At 50.2% G+C, this 14689-nt stretch overlaps 1 protein-coding gene across 2 annotated transcripts; it reads right to left on the reverse strand.

The window, feature by feature from the left end:
* Window positions 1–8542: 8542 nt before the first annotated feature.
* ZNF408 (zinc finger protein 408) lies at window positions 8543–14563 on the reverse strand. 2 transcript variants are annotated; one of them, XM_087423025.1, is made up of 5 exons: window positions 14259–14563; window positions 13689–13960; window positions 12900–12981; window positions 12447–12706; window positions 8543–10943 (listed from the first exon to the last, which is right to left on the reverse strand). In XM_087423025.1, the coding sequence occupies exons 1-5, from the start codon at window positions 14423–14425 to the stop codon at window positions 9418–9420; spliced, it is 2307 nt and encodes a 768-aa protein (XP_087279151.1). In that variant the 5' UTR covers window positions 14426–14563; the 3' UTR covers window positions 8543–9417. The 2 variants fall into 2 exon arrangements, with proteins under 2 accessions (XP_087279151.1, XP_087279152.1); XM_087423026.1 differs by having other exon boundaries at window positions 12900–12961; window positions 14259–14561.
* Window positions 14564–14689: the final 126 nt, after the last annotated feature.

Consider the following 14689-nt stretch of genomic DNA (forward strand, 5'->3'; position numbering starts at 1 on the left):
GGGATGGATGGTCTGGGAGGAAGTCACAAAGGAAAATCAGTGTAACTACTATCGTCCTGCCCCTCCTTCCCTAAGACATGGGTCAACTTGGACCAGTTCCTAAGGCCCCTTCCAATTCCAACACATGATGATGGTTGCTTTAATCTCTGTGTGCCTCAGTTTCCTCATCTGTACAGTGGGAATAGTACTTTGCTATGAGGACTAGAGGAGATTAGGAATGTAAAGCCCATGAAACACAGTGAGGGCTTAATAATCAGAAGATACACGGATATAAACCAACCGGGAGGTTCGTGTAATCATAACACATAGATAGAAGAGAATAGAGACAAGGGCATCGCCAGATTAGAGCTGCCCACCTTGCCCAATGACACACTGGGGGCAGGGACAGCCAACATTTACCCCAGCCTCTCAGCCCCTGACGGAGGGTCCCATTTCCCCTCTTTCCCATCCGGGAAGCTGTGGAGGTGTGTTTGTGTGTAGTGTTCCCCGGGAGGAGGAACCAGGTCCAGGGCTTCCTGGGCCTCTGGTCATCCCAGGACTGCTGCCCTCCCCAGAACAGGGGCAGCCCAAATCCCTGGGTCTCCACGGCAGGGACCCCCTTTCCCTGCACCTGTCTGCCCTGGGCCGGGCCTAGAGAGGCTGCTGTCTTACACTGCCCTCAGCCAGCCCGGCTCCCGTCCCTCCTCCACTTCCTGTTTACAGGACGCAAGGTAAATATTAGTCCTAGTCTAGTTAGGACAGAGGGACAAAGAACAGGAACACAGGGAGCGCAGGCTCTTGCCTCGCCGTCCTTTAGGCCTGGCCGTTCGGCATCTGGACTGCGGTCGTGTACAGTCTGAGATCGCAGGGAGGGGCCTGGTGCAGAGCAGGGAAGAGAGAAGGCTGGCAGAGAACGGGGGACCAAGAATCAGCTTAATTCCTGGGTGGCCCAGTTCCTATACTTACATATATTTATATTTATATTATATATTCCTATTTTTCTATATATATATTTTTTAATTGAGGTTTAATTTATATACAATAATGTTAAAACAAATCCTAAGTGTTTAACTCAAATTTTTATGCATACACCCATGTAACCACCACCAGATCACGAGAGAGAACATTTCCAGCCCCAATAGGCCCTAGGATAACCGCTATGCTAACTACAGATAGTTTTGCCTACTTCTGAACTTCATATAAATGGAAACCTACAGCATATACCTGTTTGTGTCTGGCTTCTCTCGCTCAGCATGTTGCTGAGATTCATCCATGTTATGTTCCTTTGAAGCTGCGTAGTGTCTCACGGCATGAATGGAGCACATTTTCTTTATCCATCCACCTGTTGACGGGCATTTGGATTAGTTTCCAGTTTGGGCTATAATGAGTAACGTTGCTATGAATATTCGTGCACAAGTCTCTGGGTGTAGATGAGCACTTATTTCTGTTGGGTTACACGCCCAGGATTTGCTGGGTCATAAGGCAGGCATGTTTTGCTGAAGTCGCTGAGACAAACAGTTGTCCCAAGTGGCTCTACTAGTTTACGCTCCCACCAGCCATGTTGGAGAGTCCCGGTTGCTCACGTCCCCCCCAGCCCTCTATATCGTCCATCCATTTCACATCAACCATCCTGATGGATGTGCAGGTGTGTCTCACTGTGGTTTTAATTTGTATTCCCTGTTGACTAATGACACTGAGCCTACTCTTTTTTTGGGGAGGGAAGGGAGTGGAATGGTACAAAGATCTCACCTCACTCTTTTTTTTTTTTTTTTTAAGATTTTATTTATTTATTTTTTCCCCCCAAAGCCCCAGTAGATAGTTGTGTGTCATAGCTGCACATCCTTCTAGTTGCTGTATGTGGGACGCGGCCTCAGCATGGCCGGACAAGCAGCGCGTCGGTGCGCGCCCGGGATCCGAACCCGGGTCGCCAGCAGTGGAGCGCGCTCACTTAACCACCAAGCCACGGGGCCGGCCCATCACCTCACTAATTTCTTAAAAAATTACATCTTGAGTAAGGGAAGGGGGTAGGGCTCCTGAGAAGGGGAGAGAAGAGAGGTGTGGCCTCATCCTTCCTGCCTCGAGGCAGGTGATCCTCCCTTTCCTGGGGACCAGGTTGGGCCAGTGCTGACTCAACCTGGAAAGGGAGAAGAGGCGAGAGGAGGGGGTGTCGGCAGGAGGAGAGATCACCTAACACACGGCACCTCTTCTACTGAGGAACAAGGGGCCTGCTGACTGCTCCCTGTTCCCCCGCTGTCAGGACCCCCCAGTCATGACAGACAAGCACCACAGCATGAAAGAGCACTGGCTGGGGAGGCCAGTCCTGGGTTTCACCATCTGTGAAATCAGAATGTTAACAATATTCAGCTCACATGGCTGTTGTTGAAAAACTTAAATCATTCTGGCCTCACTGCAGACTCTTATTCGGAGCCGCAGCCTTGCTGAGTCCAGGGCATGCTCATGCGCAGACATGGCTGTTAACGAGCAAGTCTTGGGCTATGTCTTCCTCAAGCTGTTTGCAGACAACGTTCCAAAGCAGAAAACTTCAGTTCTCTGAACACAGAGAAGACGAGATTTGGTTATACGGGTTCCTGCTTTCCCAGACTTACTCCTGGATTTATGTGTCAGGTGATGAATTTACACACCACAATAGTACTGGCAGGGGGAGAACTTTGCTGATGAGAAATTCATTTTGAATATGGTCCTGACATCTTGTCCACGGCAAATGCTGGAGCCAACCCAACTGGTCCCCAGTTTGTCATCCACACGGTTAAGACTGACGGGCTGGATGGCAAGCACTGGCTCTCTGGCAAGGAGAGAGATGGCATGAATATTGTGGAAGCCACGGGGCATGCTGGGTCCAGGAATGGCAAGACCAGTCAGAAGACTCTGGGCCCTTCTGACGAACTTGCTCTTGTGTTTATCTTATACCCAACCACTCCTTTTGCCCCTGAGGACAGCGCCCCCAGCTCTCACACCCTGTAACCTCTGTGTTCTCTCCTGCTGCAGTTCTTGTATTTCATATATCTCGTCTCCCTTCAGGTCTAGTTGGATTCAGAGTTAAGTTTATCGTTGTGAAACAAAAACGAAACTACCCTCAGAACATACTATAATGTTCGTCAAGTATCACAATGCCTGCCACATAGTAAGCACTCAGTAAACAGCAGTTATATGCTATTTTGCAACAGGCAACACACAATGCTGCCTATAAAGAGTTTTTCCTAAAATAATGAATCTGGATCTAATCAACCTCTAACTTTATTTATTTTGGTGAGGAAGAGTGGCCCTGAGCTAACATCTGCTGCCAATCTTCCTCTTTTTGCCTGAGGAAGACTGTTGCTGAACTAACAGCTGTGCCAATCTTCCTCTATTTTGTATGTGGGACGTCACCACAGCATGGCTTGATGAGCGGTGTGTAGGTCCGTGCCCGGGATCTGAACCTGTGAACCCCAGGCCATGGAAGTGGAGCGCACGAACTTAACCACTATGCCACTGGGCCGGCCTCTCAGCCTCTAACTTTAATTACTAGTCTGCAGGAAATACAGATGATAAAGGAATAAGTTAGACACCACAAGGAATGAGCAACATTTTTCAGGACAAATGACCCCAGTTTCTCTGACAAATTCATGACATAGAATAAAAGGGGTGGGTGGGAAAGACTGTCCAGAATAATAGAAACCTAAGAGAGAACTAACAACCAAATGCACCAGGGAAACAGAATTACCATGATTGGTTTAGACTTTCGAACAAATCAATTGTAAAAAGACTCTTTTTGGACAAGCAAGAAAATTTAAATATAGATTAGGTTCTCATTCAAAGGAAAGAATTATTGTTCATTTGATAAGTATTATATGACACATGGTTATATTTTTTATATAAGTTATAGTTTTATATAACTTATGAGTTATAGATTATACTGAAGAACTTACAACAAACAGATGAAACAAGCACGGCAAAATGCTAACAATCATTAAATCTAGGTGACTAGGGGATTGTTATATTATCCCTTTTAATTTTTTGTGTTTGAAAAATTTCACAATGAAAAGTAAACTTAATTCCTTAATAAATGGAGGCTAGTAGTAAGTGGATTCTAGTTAGACAGCCTTCACACGTTCTTGGGTGAACAGAAGACCACACCCACCCTCTCTACTTTGCAGAGATCTAGGGAGAGCATCCCCTTTGTGAGTGGCTCTGGAAGGATCCAAAAGTTCTGCCAGACCAGGGTGGCACCACCACGGGTACAGAAATCCAATGGACCCGGCACACCCCTAGTCTTCAGGGTCCACCAGGAGAGCCCCAGCCTCCAAGAACTGTTCTCCTTGGAACTCTCTGGGCCCAGTGAGTATCATGCAGCTAAGCCTGTCATTCCTGCTTCTCACCACAAACACGTACCTGCACACTTAAAGCAGATCATATTTGCCTCTAAGAACAAGGCCATATTGAGGGGTTGCATTTCTGCCCAACAAGCTGGCATCAAACAAAATCGTGGGCAAGACCAATGCTACGCTGTAAAGCAAAGCTCTATAATCACTGAAAACAGTAAAATTATCTTCTAAGCGAGAATTTCAGAGGTGGAAGCAAGATCAAATATTGTTAAATCTGGACACTTCAAAGCCTGGGGCTCTGTGCATGTACTACAGGGTGGTCTTACCTTTTTGCATATTAAAAAAACCCTCAAAAATTGTAAATTTACCATAAGACAAAAATAATGTTTTTCCTTTTGACTAAAACTATCTCTCTTCAGATGGTTAATTACCTTGTTTTTCTCTACATGATCAGCAGTTTTCTATTTTGATAAAAAAATATGAGTAAGTCTGTTTCTACTCAATAGAAATCTTTTAAAATATGGGATCCATAGAAGAAATAATGTTAGCAAAAGGGATCCAGGGTGGAGCAGAGATCGGGAACCACTGATGTGGCCCAATTTCCCCATGTCACTGCGAGGAGATGGAGGGATCTGCGTGGGGAAGCTAATCAATCAAGGCCCCACAGAGAATCGGTGGTAAAGCCAGGACCAGGACCCACACTCCTCCCTCAGGCCATCGCTCTTCTCCTCCCATGACCCTTGTCCCCTGACGTTCCAGTAGAGTACAGCCTCGCTGTACTATCAAGTGTACCCAGAGGACATGCAGCCAAGTACATATCTATTGTGTAAGTGAAGCTGGCCTGCCCCAAACAAGCAAAACCTATAGGAAACACGTACATACCTTAATCTTGGGTGGATTACAATACTATTAACAACCAGCTCCAATTCAATAATTGTTCACATGCCAGGTACACAGCACCGATGAGACAGGTATATATTTATTCCCATTTTATGCATGAGGAAACTGAGGCACAAGGAAGCTAAGTAACTTGCCTGAGTTCTTGCAGCTAGTCAAGGGCAGGGTCACGACCCACACCCGAACCCGGAGATGTGCTCTTCACAGTCCATGACGCTTTGCCTTGTTCAAAGGTCACTACACGTGATTCCAATTTTATTCTACTGTAAGATTTTCTCAGACTGTGAAAGTTGCAAATCAGGGCAAATGATCCTCTATCGCCCGCGCTCTCTGATGTCTGGGTCAGCGGCTATCGACGTCGCGAGGTTAAACTTGCATCCGTGAAAAGGCGCCTGGCAACGCTTTCACGGCACCCGAGCCCTAGAGCAAGCAGCAGCACTCAGATTCAGTACCCAATACACCCAACTGTCGAAAGTGACTTGATCAGGGGATGGAGGAAACGATGGGAATAAGGGGACTTTCAACATTACGATGAACAAGATTCTCAAATAAGGGGGAAAATATTTTCTCAATGAAAAAAATATTCCAGTGGCCAGTCTTTCCAAGAACAGTCATTGCATTTTATTTTAATTGGAAGAGCATGAAATTAAGAGTTACAAGACCTGGCGCTGGCCTGGTGGTGCAAGCAGTTGGGTGTGCACGCTCAGCTGCGGCAGCCCGAGGTTTGCCGGTTCAGATCCCGGGCACGCACTAATGCACTGCTTGGCAAGCCATGCTGTGGCGGCATCCCATATAAAGCGGAGGAAGATGGGCACGGATGTTAGTCCAGGGCCAGTCTTCCTTAGCAAAAAAATAAAGAGGAGGATTGGCAGATGTTAGCACAGGGCTGATCGCCTCACACACACAGACACACGAGTTACAAAACCAAGTCTCATGCCCTGGCGAGTGCCTTTTCTCTAGGCCTCCGTTTTCTCATCTGTAACGAGAGCTTGGACAATCCCCTCTGATGCCCATTCTCACTTGAGTCATGAGTGCTGGCAGAGCAGAGGCTCCCAAACCAGGTGCCTTTGAATTTGTTGGCTGTGATCTGACCCTGCTCTCATCACCAGGGACAGCCTTAACGGGGAGGAAAGTTGTCCTTCTGTGTGGGGGATGTGGTAACATGGTGTGAGCATCCCAGGTTTTGGCCTGAGGACAGTTGTGGGGTGTCGACAGGCTTCCCCAGCAATCCAAAGCTTCCCCACTTCCCTGCACAGTTCGATCTCAAGCAGAGTATGTCCCAGGATACCTAACAACGCTGGGCAGACACTGCTGAGCAGTCATCTGAGCTGAAATAACCCTGCCTGAAGCAGGAGCTGGAAAAGAATAGGACCTACTGAGCTTCATCCAGGCTCCAAGAAACAGGCTGACTGAAAACTAATATTAGCAGCTGTTTTTCAGGCACTGGATGGTGTGGCCTTTCTCTTCATAGATCGCCATGATTTCCTGCTGTCCTCCCTCCCCTCAGACAATTTCAGAATTTGCCAAGGAGTTATTCAGATTGGGTAGGCAGCTGGGTTAATGTCAGTGGCAATGTGGGAGACGTGGGGCTGTTTATGACATTGGGATCAAGTGCTGGGTAGCCAGAAAACACATCACATTTCCATCCTGGCTCTGCTGTTTACCGATTGTGTGGTCTCGGTCAGTTACTTACCCGCTCTGAACCTTAGTTTCCTCATCTGTGAGGCAGAGATCACAACACCTATCTTGCAGGACAGAAGGATGAACAATATATGTTCTTCCTGTCTCTCTTGCCTCCCTCTCCTCAAAGCAATCCAGTCTGGCTTCCAACTGCTCTCCTTCAGCTCGCCAGTGACTTCCACAAATTTCAACCCACTCGATAGCAATGGACATTGTTGCCACCTCTTCATGTCAAAATGCGCTTCCATCAGCTTCTGTGAGACACTCTGCAGATTTGCCTATTCCGTCGGACGTTCCTTTAGTCTCCCCTAAGGAGCCTTCCTCCTCTCAGTGAACCTACGCAGGGCCTTGGTCCTGGCCTCCTCCCCTCTTGTCATCTCCCCACTCCCACAGCTTCAGTGACCACCTAGTTACTAGCACCTCCAGTGACTCTCCCTCTAAGCCAGGCTTTTCTCCCCAGGTTGTGACTATTTCTGACTGCTTTCTTGAGCTCTCTCCCACAGGCACTTCAAACTCAATCCATCCCCAACCAAAATCATAACTGCCCTGCTCCCACCCCAATGCTACCACACTTGCTAAGTCGGAAGGCATGAGTCGGATCTCTCCCTATTCACTCAGCCTCTGAACTCTGTCACTTACACCTCCCAGAGAACGTATCCACCCAAAGTCCTTATCCGGCCCACAGCCCCCGCCCTGCCCTCACCTCCTTCCACGCTCTGCCCTGGCCACTCTGCTCCTTTTCTTCCGTGAACTCGCTGGGCTTTGCCGGTCCTGTTCCTTCTGCTGGGAGTCCAGCTCCTTCCACAGACATCAACCTGGCTCACTCCCCTCCGTAGTTCAGGTCGTTATGAGGCCTTCCCTGACTGCCCTCTGTAAAATCACACTCCCCATTTTAATCTCTCCCTCGCATTAGTTTTATCACATTTACCATCATCTTGACATCTATCTGTTTACTGTCTGTCTTCCCACACTAGAATTTAACTACATAAGAATTTAACTACTACAGAGACTGTTATTACTGTTACATCCCTAACAATCAGCACACAGGAAGCACTCAGTATTTGTTGGATCAGTGATTCCATTTCTCTGCATTTCCACTGCTATCACTCCATTCCCAGCCACCTCAGCAGCCTCCTCATGGATTTCCCCACAACTGCATCTCGCCCCCCAATCCATTCTCCAGTGGTCTCTTCATACAGAAACCTGATCATGTCATGCCCCTGCTCAAAACTCCTCCAAGAGCTTCTTGATGTCCTGAAAATAAAGCCCAAACTCATGAAGAAGGCCTGTGTGACCTGGCCCTGCCCCTGTCCCCTTCCTTTTGCTCTAGTCATGCTGGTCTCAGTTGCTCACACCCACCAGGCTCTCACCACAGGGCTTTTTCACAAGCAGCTCCCCACGCCCCACCTGCTCTCACATCAATGCATCCAGGTTGCAGCTGAAGCAAGGGACAGTGGAGTGCAGAGGTTAAGAGCCTGACTCCAGCACCAGACTACATGGGTTTGAATCTCAGCTCTGCCACCTAGTAGCTTTGTCACCTGGGGCAGGATACTTAAAGCTCTTTGTTCCTCTTTCCACATCTGTAAAATAAGAATAACGCTACCTACGTCACAGGGTTGCTATGGGGATTATATAAATAAACTCACATAAAAGACTGGCCCACAATAAGGGCTGAGGGTTTATTATCATTGTTATTCCTTGGGGACACCTTCCCTGATGCCATAGACCAAGTTAAACCATCCCATTAAACACGTCCACAGCACAGGGTCGTGCTTCTCTGTGAAGTCATCCAGCACGTCTGCCCCGTAGATCATGAGGTCTGTAAAGGGCACTGCCTCTGTCTTGTTCACAGCTGCGTCCCCAGCACCTAGGGCAGTCCAGGCCCACAGCAGATGCAGAACACGTGTTAATTCCTCACTCCTTCCCTCAACAGGGCTGCCTCTGGCCAGGTACACAGAAGGGTATAGATCTGGCCCTAGCCACCTCCAGCGAGTCTGGCGTCCTTCAGTACAGCACGAAAACCAACTTCACAGCCCTCAGGTGGTGAGAAAAGCTGCCACGATAACCACAGCCTGCATTACAGAGACTCATGAGCTGTGAGCTGATCTCAGCCTCTGGCCTTTTAACCCTCAGAAGTCATTCAGCTGGTTCCAAGTAGAAGTGCTTGTCCCTCAGGGAGTGACTCTCCCAGCACCAAGCACCCCGGCAGGGCAGGAGTGCTGCCAGCTACCCGACTACCTCCCTGGGCGGGGTCACTGCACAAGGTCTACAGAACAAGCACCTTGAGCAGTTCCCAGCGAAGGAGGCAGAACAAGCTCTACCAGAAGTTGGTAAAAAGATCTCAAATCTAGACGGGGTTTACCTTACAGTCTTGGGAAACAATCTGGTGGTCCATTAGCAGGAAGGGAAGTCCTTGACCTGCTCCTTATAGTAGACTCTAGTCTCTACCAGCCAACCCTAAGAGAAAGAAGATCCAGACACCTAGCAGCTAGAACACACTAGTCTTTATATAGAGCTCTGTTGGGGGAGGGCGAGGCTGTCAGGTGCCCGTCTCCACCTCCACCACTTCTGCCCAGGAGCTAAAGCCCATGTCCTTATGGATGAGCACCAGGCTGGGGGTGGGGCCTGGCTCCTCTGGCACCACAAAGCACTTATCCTGGCTCTCGGAAATGGTGACCTCAAAGACGCCTGGGGCTGCAGAGACGTCCCGTTCACTGCATGTATCCAGCAGTTCCGGCTCAGTCTGCAGGAGCACCACAGTGGGCTCAGAAGCAGCAGAAGGCACACAGGCTGGGCTGGAGGATCCCCCAGGCTGGTGACTGAGCTGGTGCCGCTTGAGGCTTTGGGGTAAGTTGTAGCCCATGCCACAGGTCGGGCAGCGGTAGGGTTTGTCGGCGAGGTGGGATTTGAGGTGGCGTCTCAGCTTGGTAGCCAGCGTGTAAGCACGGCCACACTGGGGGCACGGGAAGGGCCTCTCCCCCGAGTGCAGGCGCTCATGAGCACGCAGCGTATGTGGGTCTCGGAGAGCCTTCCCACACACGGGGCACAAGTGGGCCTCCCCGGTGTGGGAGATGAGATGGCGCCGCAGCTCAGGCAGCTGGGGGAAGGTGTCAGCACAGTGCGGGCAGCGGTATGGGCGCTCCCCTGTGTGCAGCCGCAAGTGCCCGCGCAGGTTGCCCCGCTGGCGGAACGCCCGGCCACAGTGTGGACATAGGAAGGGCTTTTCCCCCGTGTGGAGCCTCATGTGGTTCCGAAGGGAGCCCTGGTTGGCCAGCAGCCGCCCACACACAGGGCAGGGGCACGGGGCGGGGGCAGCTGGCACCTGGTGGGTCTTGCGATGCAGCCGCAGGGAGGGCCGGCGGGCAAAGGCCTTGCCACACTGGTCACATGCAAAGGGCCGGGCACCTGAATGAACCACCTGGTGCTCTTTGAGGTCCCGCCGGGTGCCATAGGCCTTGTCACACTGTGGGCAGGGGAAGGGCCTCACCCCGCGGTGGCCCAGGAGGTGGGCTTTGAAGCTCTCCTCTGAGCTATAGCTCTTGCCACACTCAGTGCAGAGGAAGGGCTTGTGGCCCGTGTGCACGAATGTGTGCTTCTTCAGGTGGCACAGCTGTAGGAACGCCTTGCCACACTCCCCACACCGGTACCGTCGACCCTGTTTCGGAGAGCTTCCTGTCGGGCCAGGAGGGCTCCGCAAGTGTGCAGGGAAGCTGGGGCACTGGTGTTCTCCAGCCTGCTGGGCCCCGGGCTCTGAGGTCTTTGCTCTGGGTAGGCACTGATCACTGGGACTACGTAACTTCTTGACCAGGAAAGCATGCAGCTGGGCGCCCCTGGCAGAAAATGGGGAACTGGCCTCACTGCCCTCTGGGACTCTCTGGGTAGCGAAGCTGCTTTGATGTTCAGGTGGCATCTGTGTCTGGGGCGGGTCCTCCACGTCCATGCTGCCATCCTGAAGCAATGGGCCAAGGGGTTGGCTCTCATTCAAAAGTTCCTGGGTTTGGACCTTAAGTCCAGGGCTTACCATACTCTCTGCCTGGATGCTGAGGGGTGACTGGCGACCAGGATCTGCAAGGCAAGAGTGGGGTGCTGGGGTCAGTAGAGCTTGTAGCAGGTGGTGATGGTGGTGTCACCAGGAAGTTATAGGAATATGTGTCTTCTCCTACGCAGCCCCTGAACTTCAGTGGGAGCAATGACACCAATCTCTTCTCTGGAGCATGAGCCACACACTCTGTTTATCTTCCTGTCCAGTCTCAGGTGCCTCCTGGGGAAGCACTCCTGGGCACCACAGTGCCCCCATACATCTGGATAATCCCTAAAGCAAGGCCATCCCTGAGACCCCCCTGTTCTCTCTCTGGAGACAGGCACTTAGAATGAGTGCAGACCACCACCTCCTCTCCTTAGCTCATCTTTAAAATAAAGGAACCCCCCTCCCTACCCCAGAGAGAAGAAACATAAGAAATTGGAAACCTCACACCTGTCAGAATGGCTATTATTAAAAGACAAGAAATAACAAGTGTTGGAGAGAATGTGGAGAAAAGAGAACCCTCATACACTGTTGGTGGGAATGCAAACTGGTGCAGCCACTAGGGAAACAGTATGGAGCTTCCCTCGAAAATTAAAAATAGAAATAACATATGATCCAGCTATTCCACTTCTAGGTATTTATCCAAGGAATACGAAAACACTAATTCAAAAAGATACGTCAACTCGTAATGTTCACTGCAGCATTACTTACAATAGCCAAGACTTGGAAGCAACCCAAGTGCCCACCAATGGATGAATGGATAAAAAAAATGTAGCGTATACATATATAATGGAATACTCTCAGCCATTAAAAAAGACAAAATCATGCCATTTTCAACAACATGGATGGACCCTGAGGGTATTATGCTAAGTGATATAAGTCAGGTGGAGAAAAACAAATACTGTATGATTTCACTCATATGGGGAAGAGAAACAAACACATAGATATGGAAAACAGATTGGTGGTTACCAGAGGGGAAAGGGGAGTCTATAAAGAAGTCAAAATATAATGATGTAAACCTGAAATTTATATGTTATAAACCAACGTAACCTCAATAAAACAAAATAATAATAATAGAAAAAGAAACTGGAAACCTTATATATAACTTGCTGTGTTCATCAACAAAACCTTACTATTCAAGTAAATTTGCTCAGGAAGATAAAAGTTGCCAACATGTATATTGTTCATTCTAAGGAAAAGACCCATCAATCTTCAATAAAAAGCATCAAATGACAGTTTACACCTCAAGACTCTCTGAACCTCTTGCCTGAAAATTTGAGCCTTGCTGTGTCCATGAATCCTAAACTAGTATGTCATGATCCTTACCCAATCCTAATCAAGTCCTGCCCCCATCCCACACTGAAAAATCCACCTTATACTAGACTTCAAAATTTCCATAAATATCCAGGCTTTGCCCTTCCCCCTCAGAAAATCTACTAAGACTCTATAGGGTTCTCCCTTACCTTCTTGAGCCATACGCTCTGCTTTGTCTTATCAACAGGTTTGGTAGTAATCTGGGAGGCCAGCATTTATCCGACACATACCTGTGCAAAGTTCTGTAGCATTCTCCCCAGGCGAGGCCACTTCCTGTTGTGTAGCAGACTCCACTTCTGTCACCACAGCCACCGCTGCCTCTTCTTCTAGCCTGGGCTGGGCAGGCCTCAGGCCCTCAGAGGGAGGCGGGGGCCGCAGCAGCAGCTCAAAGCCTGGCAGCACGACCCGGGACACCTGCAGGTGGAGTCTCTCGCTGATCCACACCGGGGCCACGTTTCCCTCACCCTCCAGCCTGCCCTGCTGCACCAAACTGCAAAGCAGAGCAAGAGCTGGCTCAGGAGACCCTCTTCAAGTGGCCCTCCCTGAAAACCCCTAAAGGACCCCAGGCCTTTGGAGCACTCAGTCCAAAAGATCAGGGAATTACACTCCGCTTCGGGTTCCATCCCAGCCACAAAAGCAAGCCTCAAAGGAGCATCTTCGCCGCATACTCTCCTGTAACTCACCTGGTCCAGCCTGAACTCCGCTCACAAGCACACACGTCTCCCCACGGGCCTAGTGACACGTCCTGAAATAAATCAGTGAGTTCTTCTCCCACGTGTTTGAGGGGCCAAGGTGGAAAAAAAAACAAACTGTTTGAAACCTCTCCTAAGAGAGATCTAAGATGAAGCCCCTGAAAGGTTAATCATTTCTGGTTCTGCTCCTACAGGACTGTACTGTCTGGTTTTTCATTCAGTAAAAACCAAAAAGACTGTCTCCTCATCTCCCTCCCAAGAGTGTGGAGAATTACTCCGTCAAACACATTACTGCCTTCCCGTGAATACTAAACAGAAAAAGCAGTAAGAGGAATATCAACCCTTTTTTTTAGTACTTATTATGCAATGAAATCCTTTACCTGCATTATTTCATGTGTTCCTCCAAATAATTCTGGAGGAGTAAAATAAACGAAACAGCCATTTTTTAAAATTTTACATGAGTTAAGTGAGGCATGCCATTTAACTAGCTAAGTGACAAGGCTGGGATCTGATCCTATGGCTTTTTAATTCCATAAACCTTTGCTCTTAACCTTCACCACTGCTAACATTATACTAATTCAGCTTTTAGCAACTTTTTGCACCTCGATTCCTTAACTACTGCAAGCGAAGGGAAAAGGCAGTCCTGGAGAGAAGAGACAAAACCACCTCCTATCTCTTGAAATATCCTGCTTCTTTTAACAAACGGGAGAACTGTCCGGGAATGTCTGAGGCTCTTCCAAATGTTCAATCACGGAGAGGAGAAGCCCTATCCCACAATACCTCCTCCTGGCGTGGTTTCACTCCCTCGCCCCTCTGCTCGGACTCCTCTTCCAGCGGCCCCCAGAGCAGTCCCGGCTGCAGGGGCTCTCCGACACACCAGACCCCCAGGCGCCGGTCCCTGGCGAAGGAGGGGCCGAGGGCCAAGCCCCGGGGGAGGCTCTTGAGAGCGCGGACCGCCCGGGGCGGCGCGGGCGGGAAGTCTTGGAGGCCGGGGGCACGGCCTTCTCCGCAAGGGCTCCATCCCGAGGCCGGGCCCAGGCGCGGTTCGGGGCCTGCAGGGAGACAGGAAGACAGAGAGGGTCCCCAAGCGGTCGCGGGTGGGGAAAGGTGCGGGAGGAAACCGCAGGTCCAGCTAGGCCTCAGGAGTCTGAGGGATCTGGAAGGGCTCTCGGGCGGCCCCTGAGAGGCTGGAGGGGATCGAGGGCTCTTAAGAAGCGCCCAGAAACTCTAAAGGCACCGGAGGAGGATCCCGGGCTCGGGAGGAAAACGGTCGGCGGGAGAGAGCTGACCAGAGACCGTTAGGTGTATCCTGGCCAGGGCCGGGGGTCGGGGACATCGCAGGTCACTCACCCGCCTGCAGTCCCTCGGGCTCCGAGACCTGCCCCTCCGCCTCCTCCATCCCGGGTCGGAAAGCCTCCCTCCGCCGGAAGTGAGCGTCGCCTTCTCAGCTCCTCCCGGAAACAGCCATTGCCTTCCAAATCTCCTCTCAGGAAAGAACTGTAAGAGTCAGAGCTCATTGGTGCACAGGACCAGGAGTTTGGGAATACTGGTGATGCAAAACTCTGGGCGAGAACAATACGAGCCTAGGATTCCGGAGGCCCACCAGAGAATCGAGTCAGGGAAAGCGGAACAAAGTGTTCCAAGCGTCTCCTCTCAGGAGGGAAGAGTCGGACAGTTATGCCGTCTCTCTCCTCAGGGGGGCACGTACAGGAAGTGGGCGCGGCACGTAAGGAAGTGGGCGGGGATCCTGGAATGGCCATGTTTGGACCTGGCAGCCGGTC

This window comes from Ceratotherium simum, chromosome 34 (genome assembly GCF_057802395.1).
Source record: "Ceratotherium simum simum isolate JZ-2026a chromosome 34, ASM5780239v1, whole genome shotgun sequence".
Lineage (NCBI taxonomy): Eukaryota > Metazoa > Chordata > Mammalia > Perissodactyla > Rhinocerotidae > Ceratotherium > Ceratotherium simum.

What these genes read in the sequence shown, in the direction of transcription:
- ZNF408 (XM_087423025.1), bottom strand. Translation starts at nt 14,425, where the DNA reads ATGAGCTCTGACTCTTACAGTTCTTTCCTGAGAGGAGATTTGGAAGGC. An exon ending in CGGAGTTCAGGCTGGACCAG is followed by an intron (nt 12,707 to 12,899) that starts GTGAGTTACAGG and finishes TCTGCTTTGCAG; the next exon opens with TTTGGTGCAGCAGGGCAGGC. An exon ending in TGCTACAGAACTTTGCACAG is followed by an intron (nt 10,944 to 12,446) that starts GTATGTGTCGGA and finishes CTTGCCTTGCAG; the next exon opens with ATCCTGGTCGCCAGTCACCC.